We start from the raw sequence: 26,719 nt of genomic DNA on the forward strand, positions 1-26,719 counted from the left end.
GTACAGAGAATTCGAGAATTGAGCTTCACCTGGTAGAACTGTTGTTGTTCATGTTGATTTTAATGTTGTTTTTAGATCGGTTGTTGTTGTTTATTTATTGTTGTTGTTGTTTTTGTCGTATTTGTGTGTGATTTGAGTGTTTGAGTATTGATGAGGCGCATTTTAATTGAGTTATCGATAAACGATCACAATAGTAAGAAGCGGGGAACGATTGAAATGGACAAGCGATCATGAGTGTGGAACGTGTGGGAACGGTGGGCGTGGCAGGAGACACATAGAGAGAGATAGAGAGAGAGAGAGAGAGAGCGCAGGGGAGAGATAAATAGAGAGTGAGAGTGAAATAGAGAGCAGACAAAAGTAGAAGAAGACAGTTAAGTTGTAGTTAATATTTGTTCTTCTTTTAGGCAATTCATTTGTCTTGCTGATTTCTGGCTAGGGAAAGTATTAATTTTGATTAATCTCATTTATGTTTTCGAGCTGATCAAGCGAATCGAAGCGAGGTGCCCAGGCAGGTGCAAAGTGCAAGCGAAACGAAACGGAATGGAACGTAAATGGATCGAATGGCGGCAACTGATCGCAATAGGAACGCAATAATGGAACAATTTGCTTTAGGCCAATCGAAGCACATCACATGCAGATAAACAGTGTGCGAGTAATTCATGCAACAGTCTGGTAAAACAAAAACCCGGTAGAATAATCAATGAAACGCTGTAACTTATGATATTTAACAATGAACTCAAGTATAAAATTAATCATGTTTTTGAGAATAGACACTCATGTTCTTTAAAAATGAAACAATGTAGAATACTCGAATTCCGTTTAGTTAGTTTACTGATAAGAAAACCAATCAAAAGCCACTTCGTTCAGTTTTCAAATTCCACTCAGACTAAATAATAGAACAAAGGCTTTGCTCTACCTTTAAACTAAGCGGGTTATAGAATTCAATGGGCAACCAATGGGATTTTGCGGGGGAGATATATCCTCCAGGTCGCACAGGCTGGCAAATGGCATAAAACAAACATAAATATATGTAAGTATATACATATATCGTGTGTGGGTGGATAGACGTTGGATGCTTGTGAGTATATGCGAGTAGTACGAGTACGAGTACGAGTATATTTGCTTAAGAGATTCTCAAGTGCAGTTACTTATAACGAGAAATGTGAGCAGTTGTTTACGTTTGTGTTTACTTTTTTGAAAGGATTACGCAGGCCTGTGTTCAACTGTGCGCCATCATCATCATAACCATCATCATCATCATCAAATCATCATCAACAAAAGGCAAAACACAGTGAGTGCGATAGATAGAGTTGGATGTATAAATATATGTATATTTGTGTGTGTGTGTGTAGAGAGAGAGAGAGATAGAGACAGAGAAAGCAACAAACGAGACGGAATCGCATATCATTTCTGGGATTTTCTTTTTTTCTGTGTTTTTCTTTTCCAAAGAGATGGGTTAACATGCCACCCGATAAACAATCGATGGGTTGGGTTTTCATTTTGATTTGGTTTTTTTTGTTATGTCGGGTGTAAACGAACAACAAGAACGCGTAACAAAGTTGTAAATCAAATTCGCAAGGAGATATTCTGCTGAGGGGCGGGCTTTCGCATGCTTAACCACCCCAAAAAAAGAAAAAAAAAAAATAACCCACTTAGATCGAACTTAGTTATTATACATATACAGTATCATACATAGAAATACATATCACATTCATCACAACAGAACACGGCATGCCATTGACATTGCGAATACGCAGCGTGGTCCGCAATGCAACCGATCGTCCCTCCTTATTTATATATATAATATATATATAGTATATATGGTATAACGAATTGGCAGGCATGTGGTGGATTCACCGCCGACTTACCTGCTTAAGCAGCAGATCACTGTTGGCCGACAGGCAGGTGACCAGATACTTGGTGAGGTTCAGGAAGGATCCCAGGACCTCGAGGGTGAGGTGTTCGCGGGAGGAGCGCTGCAGCATGAACGAGATGACCAGGAAGCCCCGGTTCTGGATCATGTGCTGCTGCACCGTCTGCGATGTTTCCACCAGTTCACAGATGAAGCCCAGCAGCTTGGAGCTGTGAGAAATTAGATGGGATATTAGGAGAGTCCTTAATAATATATTTTTATATTGATAGATTGTCAATTGGAAACATTTAGATAAGACTTAGATAAGATACCCTAGGAAATTTAAAATACGATGTTGTTACTTGAAATCACTTATAAAAGTGTCTAAAAGTATGCAACAATATATTTCGAATCCGAATCCGACTACGTTATTTTTATAGCTGCATACTTTTAGGCACCTTTTTAAAAGTTTTTCGAAACACTAGTGAATTCCAACAATAGACTTGTTTTAAAATGTATCTAAATATGAGCAATAACTTTTAATCGAAGATTTATCGAAGGGTTTTGGATGGGCTATAAGTAAAGGTACTGCATTATTTTTGGTAGTATAAGATAGATCTACTTATCATATTGCTAACAATATTCAGGGAGATGGAAGTCACTTAAATGATATGATATGTTTTATAGATGTTAGATCCCAGATTTCTTGGTAATTTCTCACTCACCACAGCGTGGGATCCCGCTTGATGTCGCCCAGGCCCTCGTGGGCCATGTCCAGCTGTGAGAAGAGCGGGAACAGCACCTGGATGCCGCCAATCGAGTTCAGGGTGCAGTGTATCGAGTGCGTGACCACGGCCTTTACATCCTGCAAAAGCAAAAGTAAAAGCAAATTTCAATTTAATCAGAGGTCTATTAATCGCCTAAGCTGTCATCAGTTTGGCATTCGGTATATTTTGCACAGGACACGTTCGCTTCGTGCTCCATGCTATAGGTCCTGGTACCTGTCCCATCTTGCTTCTTATGATTTGTGTGTGTTGTTTGCCCAAGAAATTACTACAAAATTTATTGAATAATTTTGGGGCCAGAGGGTCGCCTCAGCAGCATCGTGTGCTCTCCTGTATTTTCTGACCTTTTCGTGGGCTAATAAGAAATGCCAAGGCATGCTCTGGTGTCGTAAAATTTTCTGCATTGAATTTATGCTTCCTGGGAGGCTTATGAACTATGAACCGGCGCCCTCCCCTCGACAAACAGCCACCTTTTCACCTTCTAGATGTTTTTTTTTTCCAGTCATTTACTCACCTGCAACATCAGCGCATGCGGTGTGTGCACGAAATATGAAACGTTTCCCTTGGGCGATGATTGCAGACACAATTGACCATCGGTTGCCACCGGATTGTACATGAACACAATGGCATTCGATAGTTTGCCATCGTACAGGACCTGTGTAGGCAGCAAAAAATACGAGTAGATGGTTTCAGTCAGTTGGGTGGAATGATCAGGGGAAATATCTGGGTGGGAATCTGGGGAATAGGAGGAGTGTGTATATACTATATATGTATGGCAGGGATTAGCCCGGGCTTTCGGCGAGTCATCGAGTGGCATCGAGCTGGGCACTGAGGATGGACTCCATGGACCCCATGGACTCTCCATGGTCCAAAGATTTGTCCTCAGTTATTGCAATTTACTTAGGCTTTGTCTTTAGCTTTGCTTTTGGCTTTGCCTTTAAGCTGGCACACAAAATAAAAACGAAAAAAAATGAACACACACAGCAACACACAGCAGACAAGAAAAGCACGTTTCCAAGGAAAAGCCAAGTTCGAAAATCGGAAGCATTAAATACCCAGATACCCAATAGCAAAATCAAAAGTAATATGTAGAAAACTTGAGAAATCTTATAAATGAAATCGTATAATTTAATAAGTTCAAAGAATTCAAAAATGAGAACAGCACTATGGAATTTAATAAAAGTTCTGTTTGTTGAGCTTTGCGAAAAGCATTTTACGTACAGCTATATGAAATTCTAGTTCTTTGTGCTCTGATAAATTCTGTTGAGATCTATAAAAAAAAACCCTGCTAGGTCATAACAATATACCCACACGAGTACAAAACACATACAAAGCACAGTGTATGTGTGTGTTTAATATTAAACAATTCAAATGCTGTTCAAGAATAAATATACAATATATACACAGCACGCTTCGTTGCATTTCCGGGTGTAGATTTTCCTCGAGCCTCGAATTTTCATCTTCTTTTGTGCATTTTGGCAGTGTGTGTTGTATGTAAGCTGGTGCTTATATAATTAGAAAATTTATTTTCGGCTGCCTAATATTCCCAAGAAAAGCAAATAATCAAGAAATTAGGCAAGTAATCAAAAAGAAAGAGAAATCTCTTTGAAAGAGAAATATAATTAGGTTAAAAACCATGAGAAATAGTTAGGATATACGAAATATAATTTGTTTAAAAAGAAAAAGTAATAAATCAAAAATGTGCAGAATATTTAATAGTTTAAAGCGTGAATTTCTACTAGTTGAATGAGCGTTTCTTTAACATTTTTTCCGCGTCACACTTTTCTTCTTCGGATCATAACTTTCGCCCACCTATTTTCCTCACCATTTTCCTCCCTAAAAGCGCAATGTTTGTGTGTAAATGTGATTGCGTGTGCGCGAGTGTGTTGGTGTGTGTGTGTGTGGCCGTGTTTTCCCATCCCATTAACTCAACTCCCGATCTGGCACATAAAAACAACATTCAAAATAACTAAAGCACTCACTTTTTCGACCCCCATTCCACCAACCACTCCCCCGCCCCATGGAAAATGGCATAATACCTGGCACAGGTGAGTTTTGTGGGGGGTGCAAGTAAAAAGTGGGTGGGCTGTCTACATAATAGCTGTTTCGGGTCCTGAAATGTGGAGCAGCATACAGCACACACACACAGAGGCATAGAAAATGTTCTAGCGGAATATGGAATATGCGCGCCCAAAGATTTCCAACAATCTCCGGTGGGCGGTGGGCGGTCGGTTTTTGGCCTTACATGTTCGCCTTTGTCTACCGCCAGTTGGGTATTTTTTTTTTTCTGCATTTTTGTTTTCTTGGGCTAACGGTGTTTTGAGACACCTGCCCAGGTATACGCTACATTTACTTCTCCTTACTGAAAACGGGCAAAAACTTTGCCACCTCTGACTTTAAAAAAGCAAAGTATATATACTTGAAAACAAACGTTAAGCTATCGATTTAATTGCTGCCGGTAACTTCTTAATTGCTCACTGAAATTATAATACCTATTTTTTTTTTTGCCTATAACAGGAACACATGGTATTAAAAATTATTAAAAGTTGAATGCGGTAGTATTTTTAATTAGTTAACTTTTTGGAAATACCAGCAAACAGATAATATTCAATTACCAAAAATATTCAAACTGAATTCGATAGTGCCACAAAAGTCAAAGTTTTTGAAAGTACTTTTAAATGTTATTTTAAGTGTCTAAATGTATGCAGCATTATGTCCTTCCTTTTTGTGGAAAATCCTTTATTCATTGCATACTTTTAGACAGCCAAAATAACATTTAAAAGTTATTTCAAAACCCAAGTGATTTGTATGGTACACTCATTAAATTTAAATTACTAGCCAACCCTACAAAAACTGGCCTTACTTTTCAGAACAAAATGAATTATGAAATAATACAAATTTAATATCAAAATAAAAAACAAAATAAAATGTAATTGAAATAAAGTTCGCTTACAGCTTTCAGCTGGTTGACCTCCTCAGTGTCGGCGGTTCCCAACAGTGAGTTCAAGCTGCTCACACTGGACATTCGACGGAGTTGCTCTATTGGATTGCGGTGCCCAAATGAAAAGTTAAATACAAATTATAATTAAAAATTAAAATGAAAAATGGAGGCAAATGAAAAAAAAAAGAAGAGTGTAAATACCAAAAGAAGAAGCATTTCCGGTGGGCAAATGGCCGAGCGGATCGTCAGCGTTGCCAGATGTTGTTGCATGTTGCTGCTGTTGTACCGCTGCTGCTGCTGCTGCTGCTGCATCGTTTTCATTTTGTGTTGCCGCTGTGGCAGCAGCAGATGTTGCTGCTGCAGTAGTTGCTCCTGCTCCTGCTCCAGCTGCTGCTGCTGCTGCTGCTGCAGTGGGGGTGCTGCTACTGCTACTTCCGGTGACCGCCAAGGTCACTGCATTGCGGGCGGTTAAGACCGCTCGAATTTTCACAAATGCCGCATTCAAATCGAGCCTCTCATCGGACCAATCGATCGCCCGCGCCTCCTGTTCGGCGGCCAGCGTTTGGAATTGCAGCTGCAACTGTTGTTGCTGGCCGGCGGCAACGGCTGCTGCCGCTGCTGCTGCCGCATCGCTACCGCTTCCGGTGCCACTCCCACTGCCGCCCGGCAGTGCTGACGCCCCCAAGGTCGCTGGCAGAAGTTGAAAGTGACTCACCCGCTTGTGATTGTCCGGCAGATTTAGATAGCACTCGTTGTCGAACCGGAACTGCGACTGTTTTTTTTTGGTTTACACACAGTGTTTTTGTGTATATTTTTTTCGGTGTTTGGTGCATTTTTTTTAGCAGTGCATCGGACAGTAAGTTTAAAAAACACGGAACGAGAGAGAGAGAGAGAAAAAAGGAGCAAAAAAAAAAAGAAAATATATATGTATATTTAAACGAATTACGTTATTCTGTACAGACGAGGACATTTTTGCTGCGGCATTTCGGCTGTGCAAAAGTGGTGCAGTGGTGCGTGCGCTTGACCCTCGCTGCCGATGGTCGGGTGGGGTGGGTCATTAGGTCACCAGGTCACCAATGCAGCCAACCAAATGACCACCCACCCACCGAAAAACCTTATAACTATCGCTCACATCGCATCACTTACCTTGTAGCCGGGACCCAGGCGGTGCATCGCACAGATCTGCTGCGTGGTCAGGGCCTCGCTGAAAAGGTAGATCGCCGACATTTGGCCACAGAACACGCGCTCCTCGTCCAATTCGGGGGTGGCTCCAATGTAGCACTTGTCAAAGGGCTGGAAAGGGGTTGAAAAATGGATTAAAGTGGCCAAATTTCAAGCAAAAAAGGAAGTCATAATTGAATTCGTTTTAAAAAGCACCGAAAAGTATGCAACAATATATTTTAGGGATAAAAGTTGCACGTTTTTATTATTTCAGTGATAGTTTTAGACACATTCTGTAAAAGATTTTCAAATTCAACCAATTTTTAAGTCAAAATCGCTTTAAAAAGCATTTAAAAGTATGCAACAATAAATTGTTTTAAACGGTAGTTGCACATTTTTATCATTTCTTTGCATACTTTTTGATACCTTTGTAAAAGATTTTATTATTTAACTAATCAACATTCACTACAAAAGAATACCACAAAGTAAGTAAGTAATTAATATTTAGTCTAGAAACTTCAAGAACAGCTATCATCTTCATATATTATTTTGTTCAATTGAATAATAAAGCTTTATTTTATTGACACGTAGTTTCATAATATTCTAAGCATAAATGGCTGCCTGCTTATCAATACAGACAACACAACTCAACACGTTCAATAAATATTTATCGAAATGATATGCTATTGAGATGTCCATGGGTACTCACATCGTTTGTGGAAACAAACCAGGCCATCTCAGTTGAAGAGGCCAGCTGTCCGTTAACGAGGCACTTGATTTCGCTTTTCGTCCAACGATTGTATATATACACTATGGCAATCATATACCACTGAAATGGATACAGAAAAGAGAGACAGGCGTCAGGGCAATTCAAGTGGTGAGTGATGTGGGGATTATCTTACCTTTCGTGGCTGGAATTCGTATTTCACACAATGCTGAAAACCCTTGCCCTTGACCTTCATCGAGGTGAGGACGAGGCAATTGCCCACAAAATGCGCCGTATAGCCCACACCCTTCGATGTCTTGAAGCTGGAAATATTAAGGCGATTTCGGTTGAAAATACAAATATATCGATTATCGATCAAATCGATAAAAACTAATACAGCACCGCATAAATACGGTTACTTTAGATAAATTTAGATGGTAAGATATATTTTTAACAGAAAACGTATATATTTAAGATACTGTTAGGCCTAGAGTTATACTCACCAGTACAGGTACGGCTTCTCCCTTTCGATATTCACCGAATTAATGGGATCCAGCCGGAACCAGGTGGTGAAGGTGAATCCATTCTCATAGGGCCATTTGGCCAACGGCGGCAGGACCATGGCCTATAAAAGTGAAAACCAAAAACCGATTAAAACCAATTGAAGTTTAACCGCAATATCTAGATTAAATATCAATTAAATTTAACATTAGGTACTAATTGGAAAATTAATTTTAATAAACCGCATAATTGACTTAACATATGGACACAAACAACTCTGAAAATTCCCAAAAGCCTTTCGGAATTCCGTTCCCCAAAGCCAAGCAGCATATAAATCACAGAGTGAAATACTTTTGACTGGCTAGGAAACTTGTGGCACATTCCACATCGAAGCACAGACTACACACGAATGTATTTCCTGTGAAAACCTCAAAACTCAAAGCAATTCCAGGATCCAGAAATGCAAAAGGAAAGGAAAGTCAGTTGGAGTTGCAGAATTTAACAGAAGAAGCCGCAAAACAGAAATAAACTGAAATTAAAAGGAAATGAGCACATTTGATTTATCATCAATACTATGGCTTAACGGCTGGTCGACGATGGTTTTCCCAAGGAAAATAGGATAAATTCAAGATGAAAGCAACTTCTGTCTACTATTTAAAGTGCAATTTTGCTGGCAGTTCATAAATTAAATGCACTTCACTTTGTCTGTCTGAATAATCCTGTGGAAAATACCATTATATTATTTCTCTCTTGAAATGCCATTTGACATTATCCACTTGAGGCATCAGATTGGGTAATTCATCTTCCATATGATAACAAATATTTATGCATTTGATGGCCAAGTCACTCATTGTTTTCCCTTTGAGACAATCTCTTGGTAATTATCTATTGGTTTTAAGTTATTGAATTTGTTGATTGCTGTAAACTAATATTCGATACTAAAATGTTGTGAATTTAGTTGATTGATTTCAGTTGACCCTTATATTGAATTTAGTGCCAATTTATTTAATTGGAGTGTCTTCTCTTTGAATTCTATTAGTTGGTTTACTTAACTAATTAGGAATCTTCTTTTTGTTCATTGTCAATTGTTTAAGTTAAGTTTGATGGTTTTAATGCTTAAAATTTGGGGCTTTAGTTCTAGATTGATATTCTTGTCTTTGGGTTTATTTAATCTTAAGTTGAGAACTATTATTTGAGCAATTAGGTTGACCTACATCATTTTTAATAGATTCCCTTCGATTTATTTTACCTACTTATTTGTTGAGTTCTGCTTTCAGTTTATTAAATCACTTTTTTTTGCCTTTGAACTCTATGTAACTATTTAACCCTCTCGCAAAGATCAAATTTCATTTACTTTGCACTTATCTAGTGGTTTCGCCTTCTCGAGTGGCAAGTTGGGACATGGAGACCACTTTTTGGGGACCCAGATGAGACCAACGGCACTAAATGGGTTAAGGCCAGACGGACGTGACAAAGGCTGACACTGTTGTTGGAGTTTTGCTGCGGTTGCAGGCAACTTTGTACCACACACACATACTCGCACTCTCTCTTCACATTTTCCCAATTTTCCCCCATTTCCCGTGACAGTAGTGGGTAAACGCCGGGGTACAGGAAGCTGAAATGGTGCCCTGGTGATTTTGGGTTTTGGCTTTTCCGAAAATCTCATTATTCGAATCGAGTCCCGTCGTCATCCTGTTGCAATCAGCACCATCAATGGCATTAGGCGTGCTTGTGGATCGCAGATCGCTGGTTAAGTGGGGCGGATGGTTGCTATTTTCCCCCTTGCAAAAAGCTGGCTAAACGGAAAATTAAAAAAAAAACCAAATGCGTGAAAAGTCCCAACCGAGAAAAACCGAAAATTAGAGGAGATTGCGCGGTGGATTGGATCATGTGGATTGAATGGATGGATAGATGGTTGGGTGATTTCTGTTGGGTATTTTGTCAGGGTGGCACCCGTCTATTTATTAGACATTTTGCGACAATTGCGAAACGCCATCCATGCAATGCTCACATTTGACTTCCAATTCACTTTATGGCATTTTTTATGTGTTTATGGGGCGATGGACAGACACATCGATGGAGTGCTCCTCCTCCCACAAAAAAAAAAAAAAAACGTGATACGTGGGAGTGGTCAAGCTCATAGATAACAAACACAGGAAAAAATATACACTCGCACACACGGAGCTTGACTGGGAAATTCACATTTCGAATTCATTTTAAGAGCGAGGCAATAAAATAAAAGGCCCCCGGAAATGTCGACGGAGGAGCATCCCCGAGGGATCTCGTCCTATATCGAATGTGCTGGGTATATGGGCCTTTGTTCCTTTGTTCCTTTGGCCGTTGCATTCAATAAAAAAATTCTGGCGAACTGCATGGCCTCAATACTGCAAAAAAAAAATAAAGAAAACAGCTAGCGAACCTTCAATATCAGGCAGAAGCCAGTAGAGGGAAATGTATGCTGCTCTAACTCAAAACAACATTTATAAAAAAAGTATTATGTTTGTACCTAAGTATTAATATAATAATTATATAATTTTTAATATTAATAAGTATAACGAAACAATTGGAGTTCCCTTAACTCAAATTCAAAATTTATTTTTGGGTAGTTGTAAATCATTAAGAAAAGTACCTAAAAGTAGGCAAAACAATTTTTTTAAACATAAAAAAATGCATCATACTTTAAGACACTTTTTTTTAAATTGATTTCAAATCACCAAAAGTAATAAAAAGCTTAATGACCTTATGCTTGAGAGGTTAACTCCTAAAGGTCATCTCTAATACAGCCATAAATTCTCGTATTATACATATTTGTTTATGGTCATCCTCCATCTATCCTGTCTATTAGCACTCACCGATCCCTTGCGTCCCGGAAAGCTGAAGAACACATCCGGTCCGTTGCGATGTGGCATCTGCCGGAGGACGTTCAGCAGCTTGGCCGAGTGACGCGGCCACTTGCCGTTGTTGGCCTTCATCGTCCCGAAGAGCAGCTTCAGCTCCTTCACCGTTATGCTATAGCTGGCCAGCACGCCCAGCATCTCGATGAGCAGATCTGAAAGTATATAGAGTTGGGTGGAAATGGAAAAGGGGGTCAGTGTCAGCGGCAGATACACGTTTATGCATTCCATGTCGGAAGTTTATGAAACGTAAAAAACTGAAATTGCTAAATGCTGTGTATGATGGACATTTATAAACCTTAGTTTCTTGGCGTTAAAGAGTTTTTTTTTATGATCTCTATCTTTTATATATATAAAGCAAGGCACTCGAAACTAAGAAGCAACGCACAGCGAAATTCACTTAAATTAAATTTATAGAATTTCTTATATTATATTATATATTATATATTGCTTATATGGTAAATGGATTTGCTAAGAGAGTTTGGGGCTTCCAATTAAAATATATATATAAATATATACATGATATTTTTTAAATTAGGTTTTTTTTCTTCTTAGGCATAAACAAAGTTAGTTATACAAATCGAAATAGGGAGTTATCCAAGCTATATGTTCGAGCCATTAAGTGCGGAAAGGCCGGAAATGGGTTGAAGGCCTAAAGGATATGTGCAAATGCACCTGACAGCCTGCCAAACTTAACTGTCTGTGTGTGTGTGTGTGTAGGTGGGTGTTCGTGGGTGTTTGTGGCAACAATCAAGTTCCCGTTTTAGCTCAGGTGGCAAGTTGCAAATGCGAAAGCAAATGCAAAACCGAATGCAAAGTCCTCGCGGTCATCCAAGTGGCAAGGACACACGGTCCTACAACGAATGCCAAAAGACCGAGGGGCAAGGCTGGTTGGGGCGGAGCAGAAACGATGGGCGTGGTCGTGGCAAGGCCATCTCGGCTATATTGCATTTGTTTTTAGCATTGCCAGGCGCGAAAGGAAATTCAGGAAGGTCAGGAGGCCGCATAAAAGTTGCCACATAACAGTCATATTTTTTGGTTAATCATTGTGAAGATGCCTCGAAATTACTTTCTAGAAATGTCTTAAGAATAGGGGATTTCTGTTTTAGGCGGATTACTACTTGCAGCATTATATAGGTAAATGTAATAAAACATGGTCTTGTCTAAATATCTACGAAATATTATTCAAAGCTGCTGCAGGACATTTAACTCCCAAGTTTTCAATTGACTTGCAATATAAATTATGAAATTTTAATAGGAAAACTCCCATGGGGTAAAAGTTTTTGAACCGAAAACTATTTCCATCCTTCATCTATCTATGTCTTCAGTAAGTCACGCAGATGATGATGATGATGGCGTTGTAGGAGATGATGTCTTTTCTCGCTTACCCTTTCTCCCTCTCTGTCTCTCACCCTTACTATCTCCCTCTGTTCCAAGAAGTTATGCCCTGTCTCGCTCCATTCTCGACCTCTCCTCCTTATGAGGGATGCATTTTCAATCAAGTTTAGCCAAAAGCTTGGCCAAATAGTTATTAATTCCGGAGTTCAAACTGATTGCCTCCGCTGGCTCTGCCTCTCTCTCTCTCTGTCTCTGTCTCTATTGCTGTCTCGCCTACTCCTACGCCCACTTGCCACGCCCTCCTCCTGAGGTCGTCTGGTTTTCCAACGACTGCTGCGCTATTCCCAAACTTCATTTGTAATGCACACTAATTGAAATGGGACGTTCGGGCCGTTTTAATGCTTGGACTGTTGGCTTACCTTCTGTTTTCCCCTCTCACTCGCTCACATGTTGTCCTATATTAACCTTCCACCACCCACTTATACCCACACACACACACACACGCAGTGTTCTGCACCGAAAATATTATATATATAATATATATAAGACTCTGTTTGATAAATTTAAGAATCAATGTGGAGCTCAAACTACTTAAGCTACAGCGTCCAAATTCTAATTCTATTCTAACTATGGTAAAGGTTTTAGATATGATATCAATATACAGATATAGATATATTCATACTACATTAATTCTTAGTCTTTGAGGGACTGGAAATTAAAGGTTTAGTTAAGTGATTTGTGACTATGTTAACCGAATTTGGAAATCAGTGTTGCCTTTGACTATCTTAACCATCTTTGACAATGTTTTATTTTTGAATACCCATTGGCCTATCATTTATATCTCAGTGCATTCATACGATTCATCACGTTTTTGGTTGCGTGAATTAAGAAATTGAGTAACTCTGGCTGGTTGAACCTGTGGGCCACTGGTTGACCCAAGTTATCCGACCTCCAACCACGAACCTCCAAGCCCCCATCACTGCCCATTCCCCTGCGGCATTCCCCAGACGACAATGTCGCCCAGTTGGTCCCCAGTTGGTATTCAGCCCCCTGGCTTTTTTCCAACATTTCCCATATACTTTTTCCCTCCCAACGCCACAGCTTCATCAGCATTTAATTACATTTTCCTTGGCATGCCAAAGTTTTTACTGCCCCAACTCATCATCATCATCAGCACCAGGAGAAAAATCAGCGAAACGAAGGATTTATATATATATAAGAAACAGGAGAAGGAGAAAGAAGTGAGAGCGTTTAACGCAACAATTTCTTTTATCAAATTTTTGCGATTGCATTGCCCAGTTTTTAAGCACTTAAAGTTGAAACTCAGAAAACTGGGCAATGAATCTTTTACCCCACCAGTTACAGATACGGCTACAGCTACAGCTACAGATACAGATACCCACTCATACGCAGACATGTACTGGTAGCTTACATATATGGAATCCGAAAAGTTGCTACTCTAAGCTCAACTTTGCCCGAGACAACGAACTTTTAACTTATCTAATTTCTTGGCAAGTGTCACGTTTTGGCATTTGTCAGGTGACACACACACACATATATATATAGTGTAAGGGGGAGAAGAGCTGGTGATAGATCGACATACCTAATACACTGGACAAAAAAGGTCAAATATTTGTAATTTCTAGAAAACTAATAAAGAAATCCCTAGGGGTTTTCTAATCACTTTGAAGGGTGTCTAAAAGTATGCTACAAACTTTTATATGATATGAATGTCTTATGGATTCACTTCAATATATAAGTAATGCATACTTTTAGGCCTCTTTTGAAGTGATTCTAAAACCTCCCTTTATATTTATAATTATAAACACTTAAAAAGAGCCTTAAGCTAAATGAAAGAAAATAATTTAGAAGTCGGGTGATTTAGTTGCATAAGTGTTTCCCTCAGTGTATGTATGAATTATGTCTCTGTTTGCGGCCTTTCTCCCCTTTCTCCTTTCTTCGGGCCTTACACACACACACGCACACATGAAGCTCAAAAGTCAGCGACTGCAAATTGACAGCAGTTACAGTTCGTTAAATGCGGAATGAAGAAGTAGGGGAGGTTGGTTGGGTGGTGCAAAAGTGGGTGGGTGGTGGTGTATTTTGGGTGGTTGGTGGTAGGGTTGCTGGGATTTTGTGAAGACCGCAGATGTGTCATTGACTTAATATAATCAAAATCAAAGCCAAAGGCACGCACATGCTTAAGGCATCATGTGTGTGTCTCTGTGTGTGTGTGCTGGTTTGCTGATGGGGGTGTGGTTGGGGCTTTCGGGGTGGGGCAGAGGGTGGTGCAGGAGGCGGTGGGTGGTGGCTCAATGGGCGGGGCCAGCGAGGGTCGCTAATGAAGAGCAAATTTGCCGCCGAGCCGAGCTGGGCCGTTCCATCAAAATCCACTTCCCCACATTTTCTCATGGCTTTTCATTGTGTGCTCCACTGGGTGGTTTTTTGGGTGGTTCGGTGGTTTTCCGTGGGGCGTAGTATGGGGGGTACGCAACTGGGCGTGTCAGTGCTGCTGACAAGCGTGAAATTAATCGAGAGGCAGTTCAGCGGACCAGACCAAACGCAAAACCGGAGTCAGGTTGGCTTCTATTCAGACCAGTCAAACAATGGCCGAGAAGTGTAAACTCCATTGTTCTGCGAAACGGAGAACTCTAAAATGCCCAGCTCAAAATTTTGATTAAGTACTGACCGAAAATAGTACGAATGCCCTTTATTATGCCTTTTGAACGAGGAATCATCAAAGCTAGGAATTAGTTTCTATTGTTTATCATTGAGTTCGAAAGCGGTTTTTACTGGAGCTATTTTTATAAATGTTGTTTGCCAGTAATTTAATTTAGAAGTGAATAGTTAAAAATATTGTATGTTAAATCAACGCTTTTGAATTTTTTATTTTATGTAAATATGGATTTTTATTGTAAGTCATAAAAAGAAGGTGTCTAAAAGTATGCAGTGAAAAACGAACATAGTTCTTGTGTGTGAATACATCGAATTTTCGGATTAAAAGTATTTTGTTGCATACTTTTAGACACTTTTATGAGTGATTTTGAATGTGTGAATATTAATAAAGATTTTCTCACCTGCCACAACCGTTTCGGAGCGCTGCAGGCGGATGAGAACATGCTCGATGAGGCCGACATCGGTGCAGGCCTGCAGATTGCGGACGCTTTTGCGCAGGATGGCGATGAATACGCTCCAAATCTCCGCCTGCAATTGGAAAGCAAACAAAAGAAATGCTTATTTTAAATGGCTATCAACAAATATAGAGATAAAGATTGTTTCTGTATGGAAGAGGATGAAAAGCAGATCTCGAGAGAGAAAAAGTGTAGGGTGAAATCAAAGTATCAAGTGTATTGCTTTTGCCCAGCTCAATAAGCAAAAGTAAAGTGGCTCACACATATACAAGATTGCTAACACACTCACACACGCACACTGGCACACACAGATAGACACACATACAGAGCAAACAAAGACAGGAAGTGGAAGGAAAGACCAAAATAAGCAGCTCACGCGCTCGAAAGTATGCAGCACTTATCTGCTGATTTCTCTCTCTCTTTTTCTCAAGTGTGTCTGTGTGCGTAAGAGTGTGTATGTGTATGTGTATGTGTGCCTAATGTAAACAGTCATTGAAATAAAGTAAAATAATGGAAAGTAATGGCAAAATAATCGCAAGCCAAGACCGAGTTTTCCTCCTCGAATTTCGTTTTTCCTTTCAGCATTATTGCCTCAATTCTGGAGAACAAAAACAAAGCATTTGACGGTTTTTTATGATTATTGCCATTGGCACACACACACAAACACAAACAGATACATTCGCAGAAACTGAGAAGATTGCACATTGATTGGCAATTGCAGAGAAAGCGTTGCGAATATCGCTTTGAATATATATTTCTGTTTTTTTTTATTATTTCCTGTCATTTCCACAATTTCGTTAATAAAAAAAAAATACACCGAATTTGTGGGGAATTTCGTGTGACTAAATACATACGTGAATAAATACAAGTTTATGGCCTGTATAAACTCTGGCATTCTTTGAATTCCATTTGGCCAATTTTATATATTCGATGCAATAACTATTTTTAACTCTTATTAACTCAAATTCTTTAATTATCTGCACTAAAATTAAATTAAAAAGTTTTTGTGTCAGATCGAATATTTTCAAAATGTTTAAACATTAATTTATATATTTATAATTATATTTTTGTTTATTTTATAAAATAATAATAATAAAAATAATTTATATTAAGTTTATAAATTATGAAGTTTGCCAAGTATTGTCATGTTCTTATATATCCATTTTTTGGCTATCAGTTTTAAAGGTCGTTTTACGCTTCATTTATCGCTGCTCGTATTTTTCCCGACCTCTTGCAACTTTTTTCATTTTTGTTTTTCTAATGTACTGAACACGCATAATTTAATTTTCCGATTTGTAGATTGCCCACAAAAGTTCATGCTTTAATGGGTTTTCCACCACATTTTCCTCCGGGACTTGAAATTACACCTGGGGTTTTGGAAAACGGCTATTGCCCATACAAAACGTACTTAAATAGCCAAAAATCACTGATGTACATACACACTATGTACTTTTGTGTAAAATCAGAAATATTCTCTCTGCATTTTAGTAACTGCACCACAGGGCACTTGTTATTACCCAGGATCCTTGGTCGCTTGCCAGCATTTTCCGCTTTTCCGGGCGTATTCTTCTTGCCCTTTGATTTTGGCCCTGATTTTTCAGATTTCTCTGTGCTTTTCTGTTGGCCAAAACTCATTTATTGCTGTTTATTTAACAATCGCAATTGATTTCTTCAGTGCTTGAATATTTTGTTAAGACTTAAACATAAAAATAATTGAAATCCGCATTTACATTAGTTATAATCAAAGTAATGGGATAAATATATCAATTTATACTTAAAAAGAATTTGACTTTATTTATTATAATATATAATAATAATATCTTTTTTTTTTAAAAAAGGTCTATACATTTCCTTTTCAATTAATTCGTTGACATTTGCAGAAAATTAAAACGAGTTAGCCCACTTAATTATTAAAATCCTTACAAAATTTGGAATATTTTTTCACTGGAGGTCTTAAATTATTTGATGTGGAAACCTATTTTTGCCTTATTCCTAGGCTTATTCAGCATTTGCCTTTGTTATTTCGTGTTTATTTATTTTTTTTGTATTTTAGCCCATTTAATGTTTTGCTGCTGGCGAGATGAAAAAGCAACAAAACAAAAGTTGATTTGACGCCGTTGCGATTTGTTTTTGCAGCATTATTTCTTAATAAGCGCCAAGCGGGATTTTCCAGCGGCTTCCCCGCGAATTTTCCACCTCCCTGTTTTTCTCATTTTTTTTTTTATCCCCCACCAAATCTCCTCGAACAATTTGCTCCCCATTGAGGAGGAGAGATTGGGGAGGAGAGGTAAAGATAAAGAAAAAATTAAATAATAAGAGTAGAAACTTCAGTCAGATTTTATTACGTAATTGGGTAGCAATTTCTTCATGGCCCTGCAACAACAACAACAGCAACAAGAGGGGCCAGAGTTGCCACAACCACTGAGCACAAATTAAATTTGGCCTTTTCTACGCCACCCCGCTTTCCCCCAAAACGCCCCTATCATTTTTTTTTTTATCTTTCTCCCCTCCATCATTTTCCATGGACAGCCCCCCCCCCCCCCACCCCTTAAGTATGCTAGAGAAATGCGGCTGCTTCTTTGAGCCGAGATTTTCTGACTTTTCCTTTCTTTTCTTTCTTTTTTTTTGTTTCTTTTTGTGTTTTACTGCGGAACTCAGTCGAGCATTTTCATCTGCTTGTTGCTCGCTTTTCCTTGGCCAGGTTAAATTGAGCATCGCCTGTCCAGAGCGGCCGGTCAAAGGCCAAATGGAAGAAAATTAAAAATTAAGTGCAAAGTTTGCCAAGATTTTGTGTTGTGGCCCCGCAATCCTCGCCAAAATAGGCAAAATACCTATAAAAAGCCACCAGCCAGAGAACAAGATAAAATTTATGCAATGGCAAAAGTTTAATTGCCCAAGCGTTGGGCGTCATTTTGGCAGACAGACAGAAAAATTGTATTCAATATAATAACATTGCATTAAATAACAACGGAAGTGAATTGAATAAGTAATAATTTAAACATTTTTACATTAACAAAAATTTAACTGTGAGAAATAAATAAAAATGTTAGACATATTTTGATAGGCTGCGTTAAAGAATTTTCTTTTAAGTTTATCACTCATACGTAGTGTTTCCTTTTATCAACAGTTTTTATTTTTAATCAGGGTAGCTCAGATGTTAATGAAACATGTTTGCTCTTCCTTTTTTTTCAACAAATATCTTAAAGATATCAACAGTTTTACTAAATTAAAAAAGGAAAAATATTATTTTTCGCAAAATTGTAAAAGGCTTACGTGTCGTATGAGTAATTATTTCGAAATTTTTCAGGCCATTGCATAAAAAAAAATGTTTTTAATTTTTTTAATTGACCTATCGCACACCAAATTTCAGAATAAAAACACCATTTTCTTTTTTGGCGCACCCTAGTGAAGTTAAATTAAGAAATATTTTAAATATTAAAATGCTACACAATCTATAATATTTATTTACTTTATTTGATATTTTTCTTGCAGTGCACAGTATCATGCAATTTATTTGCAGTTTACTACAGTTGAACCTCCTCTTTCCACATGGAGACAATTTTCCTCTGCACTATACTTTTTGTTTTGCACTCATTTTCCACTTTATCAGCGATTTGTGTGGGTCGTCTTTCCGTCTCTCTCTCTCTAGCTGTCTTTGGCTGTCCCTTTCTCTGTCTTTTGGTCCTTGGTCCTTTGGTCCTTGGCGCAGTCAAATCGTTTCGTTTCAATAGAATTTCAATAAATTTATCAACGTGTCTTGGCTTCCCCATTCCCTGCCCCTGCCCCTGCCTTATTTTCCATGCCATGCCATGATGCCATGGATCGAGATCCATTCTCCATTTTTCCCCCGAAAGTACTCCGCCCCGCCCCCTGGTGATTTTCCATTTTCCATTTGCATCCAAACCGTCTGGTTGAGCGTCTGCGATTTTTCCTTTTCGCTCGTCGAGCAGAAACGGGCAATCGGTCGTATACTTTATCAGGCGACAGCGCATCGTTTGCATGCCTGCAGTGCGAGTTTTTCCTTACTTTCCAAACACCCCCCCCCCTTTTTCTTCGTTTTTCCTTACTAGGGGGGGGGAGGGGGGGTTACCCACCCCCTGAACCTGACGCTTCGTTACCCCTATTCAATTTCAACACCCGCCCGTCTCTATCTTTATGTCATCTTTTTAGTGCCGAGCTGCAATCTCCTTCCTTTTCCTCAATCTCCTTCTTGTCTTGGGCAATGCGCTTATGTGCTTCCTTCCTGCTCCTGACTTTTCACCCATTTTCCACCCAATTTTTCCCCCCCAACCCGCCCCCTGAAAACGTGCCGCCTGGCGAGCCAACTGGTTTTCCCTTTTTTGCAAATCTGCTGCGGCTCTAACGGAAATTTATTATTGACAGCATCTGCCGCTGCAATGCAAACACAACTGTGTAAGTAGTAGGGTTTTGAGTTTGCTGTAGGAAAATGGGGAAAATCTAGGGGGTACATGGGGGGGAAAAGCAGGAAGGCATACGAGTATATCCCCACATACATATAGCGCATGCATACGCACATGCAAAATGCCAGAGTCGGCAATTTTGCAGACTAAGTAGCGTGCGCCTTCTTCATCTCGGCAATGTCTACTGGCTGAATGCCTGAATGACTGACTGAAATGCCAAAGACACTGACTGAAATTGACGTTCTGCCATGGCTGATGTGCATAACATTGACACAAAGTGCAGTCCTTGGCCAAGAAGAGGGGGAAACGGGGCGGGAAAACTCCGGGAAACTGTTCCATCGATTCTGGTGAGTCATCAAAGCGAGACAGGCGAACAAAGTGGCGGTTTTAGAATGCCCATTAATGTGTGTGGGGGTTTTAAAAGAAGCATACATGTAACCAATCATTTAAGATAAGGATTATATGTGAAATAATTTTTTAATATATATTAATACTTGATGAGGTTACAAATCTGTATCAAGTCACTAGGGTTTTGAAATCTCGTTTAAATGTAATTTTAGGTGTCTAAAAGTATGCTACAATATTTTTTAAGCTCAACAGTACAAATAAAAATTCACAACTAGTATGACAGTTAAAAGTTATCCAGTGATTTAATACAATTATGGTATTATACAAAAAAATTGTAAGCAGTCAAGAATGGCGGGAAAATTAATTTTAAAGATAGTATTTCACATATGTGTTATCCGTCTTCTAAATAACTATGATTAATACTTTATAACAATTCGGTTTCGTTGGCTAACCCAAACATATAAAATCAAATTGTTAAACACATTTAGTATTACCTAACAAATGCTTAACAAAATGAAACCATTGAACTGAATCGAATTTGATAACTGCAATTGACAAACAAATAATTCCACATAAGCCAATCAAATTCAATGCTTTTAACCTAACAGATTGCTATCTGATAGTTTATTAAATTCAAGCAAGTGTATAGAGATTCAAACAAAGCGAACTGACAGCTATCACTGTTTTGCACTCATGAATAACTTAATACACCTGAAAAGTTGGGCCAAATCGTTTGCGACAGTTTATGTGGGGTTGATGTATAGAACCGGATGGCAGTTCCTGGATAGATTGCCGTATCTTTAATGGACGTCCTGTCAGTTGATGTTATTGTACATGATGTTGTTGCCGTTGTTGTTTCGTCCTTGCTCGTTGCAACGACTTGAACTCGAACTCTGGCACGTTGCTACGTTGCCACTCAAGTGCCAAGTGACAAAGGGCAATCACTTGGCCTGACCCCTGACCCCTCCATATTTGCCTTTGTCCCCCATCACAACATCCGCTTCATAACTTCACTTCCCCTCAAGTTAATTACTGCAAAGTATTCCATTACAATTTTGTTTTCAGACACATTTCCTAATTTATTTAATTAATTTATGTCAAGCGATTGAAGGGTTGAGGTATTCCATTCTTTTAATGACAATAAATATATTTTTGCTTTTCCTGTCCAATGAAAATTCTTAGCTACCAAGTTTGGTAACACTAGGGTAAAACCAAGGACGATTAAAAATTTAGAGGGCCTATATAATTATTTTTTGTAAGGAAAACAATTTTTTCATGACCAAACAAACTAGGAAAGTGTTTTCCCTTCCTCGTAAATTTTAAATGTTATTTCTTCATCTTTTTTCGTGGCCACTTTCTAATGATTTTTATTTTGTCACTGGGTTTGTTTGCCCTCAAAAATTATCTTTCGCAAATTAAAAGTTTCTTACTGCTGCCAGGGCAAAGGCAAACAAAGTTCGATGAGGCATTCAACCCTTTTTTATTTTGTTTGGGTGTGAGACAACAACAATCCACTAACAAGTTAATTGAGAGCAATTTTCAGTTCTCTCATCGTTGAATTAAATTTCCCCGGAAAACTGGAAAAGTGGGTGGCAAATGGGGTGGAGATGTAATTAAGAATTGACCGAAACCGAGTCCGGCGACCCGAGAGCACGTTGTCCCTGCTCAGCTGTCCATTAAGGTGTCACAAATTGAAGGCAAGTTGCGAAAACGCGCTTCAAGGCGCGCGCACAATCACTGACGCCTGACGGAGTCAAAAACAAAAATAAAAAAAATACAAATAAATGCGTAAAAAACTTAAAATAAAAAAATCCCAGAAGGATGAGTGAGATGTAAATAAAGAAGGTTCAGAGGGGAAAAAAAAACGAATTATGTCAACCCTTTGATGCTGTCAAGTGCCGCAAATTGAATTATGCACAAAGAAAAGGTGTCGCCAAAGTCAACCAACTCTGTTTTCCCCTTTTCCCCATATTTTCCACAACTCTTTTTCTTGTTTTTACTTAAGAGTACTTTTTAAAAAACACTTGGAGAACTCCCTCATTTTCAGTAGGAGCTTTTAAATAAGCATAATTTTTTTATAACAATTTAAATAGTTATTCAGATTTCTTTAAGATTTAATGGATTTTCTTCTATAGAGTTGAAAATACTCTACGACATGAACATTTAACCAATACAATAAAGAACTCAATTTTCCAGCATTTTTTTTCGAAACGTGGTTTTTTATAATTAACTCTTATGCAAATAAAGTTCTGTTTTCGACCGCAGAAAGGCATACACACCCTCAGTCAAAGGAAATGTGATCCCAAATCTGAATCCGTATCTCGAATCTGATGCGAATCCAAATTCCCCCAGCGAAGCCAATGGGAATCGCATTAAAATTTCACGCATAAATCGCAAAAAGCATTTGGGGTTTTCGATGAGAAGGTTGGTGGGTGGAGGTAGGGGGTGGAAAACAAAAGGAAACTTTCATGGGAAAGGAGTGGAGGCGTCAGGTGGTTTTTCCATGGGGGTGGTGGTGGTGTCGTGTCAAACATGAAATTCAATTGTGCTGGCAAAAAGTGGTCGAAAGTGCTGCCACCATATGCGTCGCACCAACGGCAGTAGAGGGTTAAGCGGAAGCATCGCATTTGTGCAAAAGTTTCACGTTGACATTTCCATAATAATTTTCTTTTCATTCTTCGTTTTTTTTTTTTTTTTTTTTTTTTTTTTTTATTTGATATTTTTTGCTTCTTTTACTCACTCTTTTTGTTGCCACTCTCTGTGATATTATTTGGGATTTTTTTGTCGGCCGCAGAAAGTTTGCATTGCTTTTGACGCACGACTGAGTAGCGGAAGTGGGCGGTGGGTTGGAAAAAAAAAGAAAATACCGAAAGGGGGGGGGCGTTAAAAGTGGGCAAGGCTAACCCCTTGTCGCCGAGTTGACCCCTTTTTCCCTACTCAAAAGCATCAGCTTTCGGCTGTTGCCTTTTTGCATATTGATGAGGCTGAGAAATCTGTTGGATCTGGGTGGAAAATGGAAAATCTGAAATCTAAAATCTCAGTTGCCAAAGGGGTAAGGGAGGGGGGTAGGGGGGGGATGTTAGGGAGTTCTGTTTTGGGGGGAGGAGTGGGAGGGAGGCGGTTGAAAGACGCGTGTCAAAATTGAATGACAAAACTCATGTGTGTGCGGCATTTTGTCGCTAAAACCCCTTCTTCTACTTCTTTTCCCCATTTTCCACCGGCGACACATGTGCGTCGATGCTAAGCCCACAAGCCAAAAATGCAAAGCAGCTCAAAAAGTATTTCCAAACAGTTTTTCACAGCGACCGCTAAATCCAGACATAACGCCCCCTTTTTTTCCCGCCCCTCCGATCGACCACGCCCATATGGCTCGTGTGTTTGCCCTAAGGCCTTGGCGGAACCAGAAGAAGAAGAACCTCTAAACTTTATACATTTTTCATGGCTGGCAGCAAAGCGGAAAAGCAGCATAACAACAAAATAAAATAATAAAGAAAAAAATAAGCAAAAAAAAAAAACAAAAGCGAGGAAAGAGAAAAACAGGCTTTCTGCGGCACAAAATTTCCATAGCAGTTGGTTCTACAATTTTTTCTGAAGAAATGCACTCTAATTGGCATTTAACCTGAGATTTGTCAAGGCCGCCGGATAAAACTGCGGATGGAAAGCGGAAAAACAAAAAAAAAAATTGCCAAGAGAATGGATTCTAAGCCTAGAATTACAAAAAACAAAAAATTCAATTTCTAACATTTAAAAATAAGTATTGAAAATTAAAAAAATAATTTAATTATAAACTTTTTTTTTGGTACTCATTTGGTAATTAATTTATATGTAATTAAAAAAAATTAAATTAGAAAATTAAAAGGGCATATAAATTAAAATTCTCTTATAAGTCACGTTATTCTACAAGAAGTTAAGGACTTTCTTTTCATTCCCTTCTTCCATTTTGCATTTCCTTTTTAAATCACCTCCACCTCTGGCCAGTAATGTGCTTTTAATTTCAATTTAAATTAACTTCCAAGTTCGCTTTTGATTGGCTATATAAAACTTCTATTGCCTATATGCTTTGTGCATCCAAATATCCGCCAAAATACCCTGAACCCATCGTACTTAAAATGCTATTAACTCAAGCGAAAGGCACAATGAAAGGAAAAAAAAATATTGAAACTTGTGCGGCTTTTGGGATTTTCGGCTACGCTATTTCGGACCATTTCACTCCAGACCATTTTTGGTAATTCTATTTTTCCTGCGGAGAAGAGGCGTCTACTTAAAAATACATTTACACTTTAATGACGCCCGCGTCGGTCTCAAAAGCGCACAAAACCCAGAGAGCCAAAGCAAAAACAAATCAAAAAGAAATTAAATGACCTTTTCACATGCCAGACAATTCTTTAAACTCAACGGGTGGCCACCCAGGACGAAAACCACCGCCAGGCCGGGGGTAACGGTTTCCATGGGCGGCGGGTGGTTTGTTGACGGCGGGAGGGGGGTTGGGCGACAGTTCAGCCATGGGGCATGGGGGTCAGGTTCGGGTCATTCAATGTATTTGACTGTCGTCGTTGCCATCGCCGTTGTCCCCTACGTGACGAGTGCTGCCAATAACAAAAAATAAAACAAGAAAAAATTCCAAAGGGGGCTCCAAAAGAAGAAAGAGTGGACTAAAATCGGATTTGAAGAAGATATAGAATGTCAAAAGGTTAAATACCCTAGTAGAGCTAAAATAGCATCAGCAAATATAAAAAGCGCAGGGTTACAATAGCTTTTTTGAGTCGTGGTGTTACCAGACTCACATATGCATCACCAGCGAAATTAAGTGTGACCAGACTATGAGTACAAACATGCACAAAATGAGTTAAAGCAATGTGATAATATGTCAACAATAAATAGAGTGATATATAATTATTATGAGCATTATTAACAGTCAAAGTTGATATACCCCCGCAAAGGGTATACAAAAATCAAACAAATCGACGAAAAAGGGACGGAGAGAAAAGCATATCGCCAGCGACACAAATGTAATAAAAGGCGGCATCAAAAGGCCAAAAACACACAAAGGGCAACGCTGCCAATACAAATGCCAGGTCCTGGCTAATGTTGAACCCATTTCAAAGTGTGTCCTTCCTGCCCAATCTCTCTCCTCTCTTTCTCTCCTCCATATCTGTCTCTTTCTTCTTTCCTTATCTGTCCATCTCTTTTTAGATGGCTGCCTGCCTGCCTGCCTGGCAATCCTTGCTCCATGTCCGTTGTGTCCGTAAAACTTTTGTTATTCTTGTGTGCATTTCAATTCGGTTCTGTCCCCCTTGCCCCTTTCCATCTCAGTTTTTTTTTCATTCATCCCACCCTTTTGCCGCACCTCCTTTCGATGCAATCACAATTCATATTTAATGGCGAGTTCGATTCCTGCTGCCCCACAGTGGCTTTGTCATTCAGGGCCTTGACTTGCCTGACTTGCAGCAAGCTACTTGCATTTCAATTGATTCAACTCGTTGTCAAAGTGTGACCAGACTTAAATGAGCAAATTCTGGAAATAAGAAAACTTTCAATATAAAAGCCAAAACTTAGGGACCAGTAAAACCAAAAAGCACTTACAATCAAGATGCAATACAAAAATGGTTTATTACAAATAAAATCCCATAAAATCTTTTTGTTGCAGTGTAACCAATCTGAAATATATGACAATTTTTTACACCACGATTGCAAAGTAATAACTCCAAACGATCTGAACTTTTCCCGCCTGCCATACAGCCAAATACAAACAAGCACAAAATAAATCCCCCGAAGAACGCCGCCGAAACATAATCTTCTTATGCTCATTGCTCAGCATTACACAAAATACAGTCACACTGGCAAATGGAAAAACCCAGTGCTAGCAAACAAAAACAAGAACAACAGCTAAAACATCGATGGGTAGAGGGCGGGCCCGAATAGAAATGGAAAACTTATAAAATATCTGCGAGGAATACAAATTCAATTCATGAATAAATTTCATGTATAGCCCTTGGCTGGTTTCTGTTTTATGTATTTTATAGCATGTGCCTCCGTTATGTTTCTGAGGTTGCCGGGGATACCAAAGAGGATAACGCAGAAGTGAAGGGCATCTCCATATCTGCCTGACTTTGGCATTGCCGCAGAGGCACCACCAGCAGAAGCACCACCACCACCAGCAGCAGTTGTTGATGATTTACCAACGGGCCAACACATACTCCATATAATTACGTCGCGGTCTAGACTTTAAACCCTGGGTTAGGTTTTCCCACCATCCTTGGCCGAAAGTTGCCAACTGGCAACGGAAAATCGTTGGTTGGCACTGACTGCCACTGCCAACATAATCACAAGTTAATCCTCCGTGTAACTTTACCACCAGCAACTGGGCATTTGGGCAGCGGAGTGGTTTTTTCGGCGGGGGATGCAGGTTGGAAAACGTGGACGCCCCTGTTCGAATATAGATAAGCAGCCCTAAGCCAAAGATACAACTTTCAGATACTTGCCAAACTGAAATGTTGCGATGGCTTCGCACTCCCTCAAAAAACAGCAGCCAAAGCGGCAGCTTAAAAATGTTTCATTTTTATCGCAGCCAGTCAGAAAACGAAGAAGGGAGAGGTGGAAATTCCTTAGCTGTAATGCCAAAGAAAAATCTCTTTGCTAGG

General features: G+C 39.2%; 1 protein-coding gene across 26 annotated transcripts in view; it reads right to left on the minus strand.

Annotated features, from left to right (window-relative positions):
• LOC119555898 (neurobeachin) overlaps positions 1-26,719 on the minus strand; it is a 193,626-nt gene that overhangs the window by 25,723 nt on the left and 141,184 nt on the right. For 10 of the 26 annotated variants that reach the window (XM_037867573.1, XM_037867572.1, XM_037867578.1 and 7 more), the window contains 13 exons: positions 15,256-15,382; positions 10,799-10,995; positions 7,949-8,070; positions 7,642-7,768; positions 7,449-7,568; positions 6,725-6,871; positions 5,780-6,350; positions 5,591-5,676; positions 3,152-3,292; positions 2,578-2,717; positions 1,869-2,082; positions 1,179-1,223; positions 30-38 (listed from right to left, as the gene is read on the minus strand). In XM_037867573.1, coding sequence (XP_037723501.1) covers positions 30-38; positions 1,179-1,223; positions 1,869-2,082; positions 2,578-2,717; positions 3,152-3,292; positions 5,591-5,676; positions 5,780-6,350; positions 6,725-6,871; positions 7,449-7,568; positions 7,642-7,768; positions 7,949-8,070; positions 10,799-10,995; positions 15,256-15,382 — 2,046 coding nt within the window. Of the gene's footprint in view, positions 1-29; positions 39-916; positions 934-1,178; positions 1,224-1,868; positions 2,083-2,577; positions 2,718-3,151; positions 3,293-5,590; positions 5,677-5,779; positions 6,351-6,724; positions 6,872-7,448; positions 7,569-7,641; positions 7,769-7,948; positions 8,071-10,798; positions 10,996-15,255; positions 15,383-26,719 lie in introns of those variants that run through there. The other 16 variants (XM_037867587.1, XM_037867580.1, XM_037867585.1 and 13 more) reach the window with 6 other exon arrangements.

The sequence above is a fragment of the Drosophila subpulchrella genome, chromosome X (assembly GCF_014743375.2).
Source record: "Drosophila subpulchrella strain 33 F10 #4 breed RU33 chromosome X, RU_Dsub_v1.1 Primary Assembly, whole genome shotgun sequence".
NCBI classification, from domain to species: domain Eukaryota; kingdom Metazoa; phylum Arthropoda; class Insecta; order Diptera; family Drosophilidae; genus Drosophila; species Drosophila subpulchrella.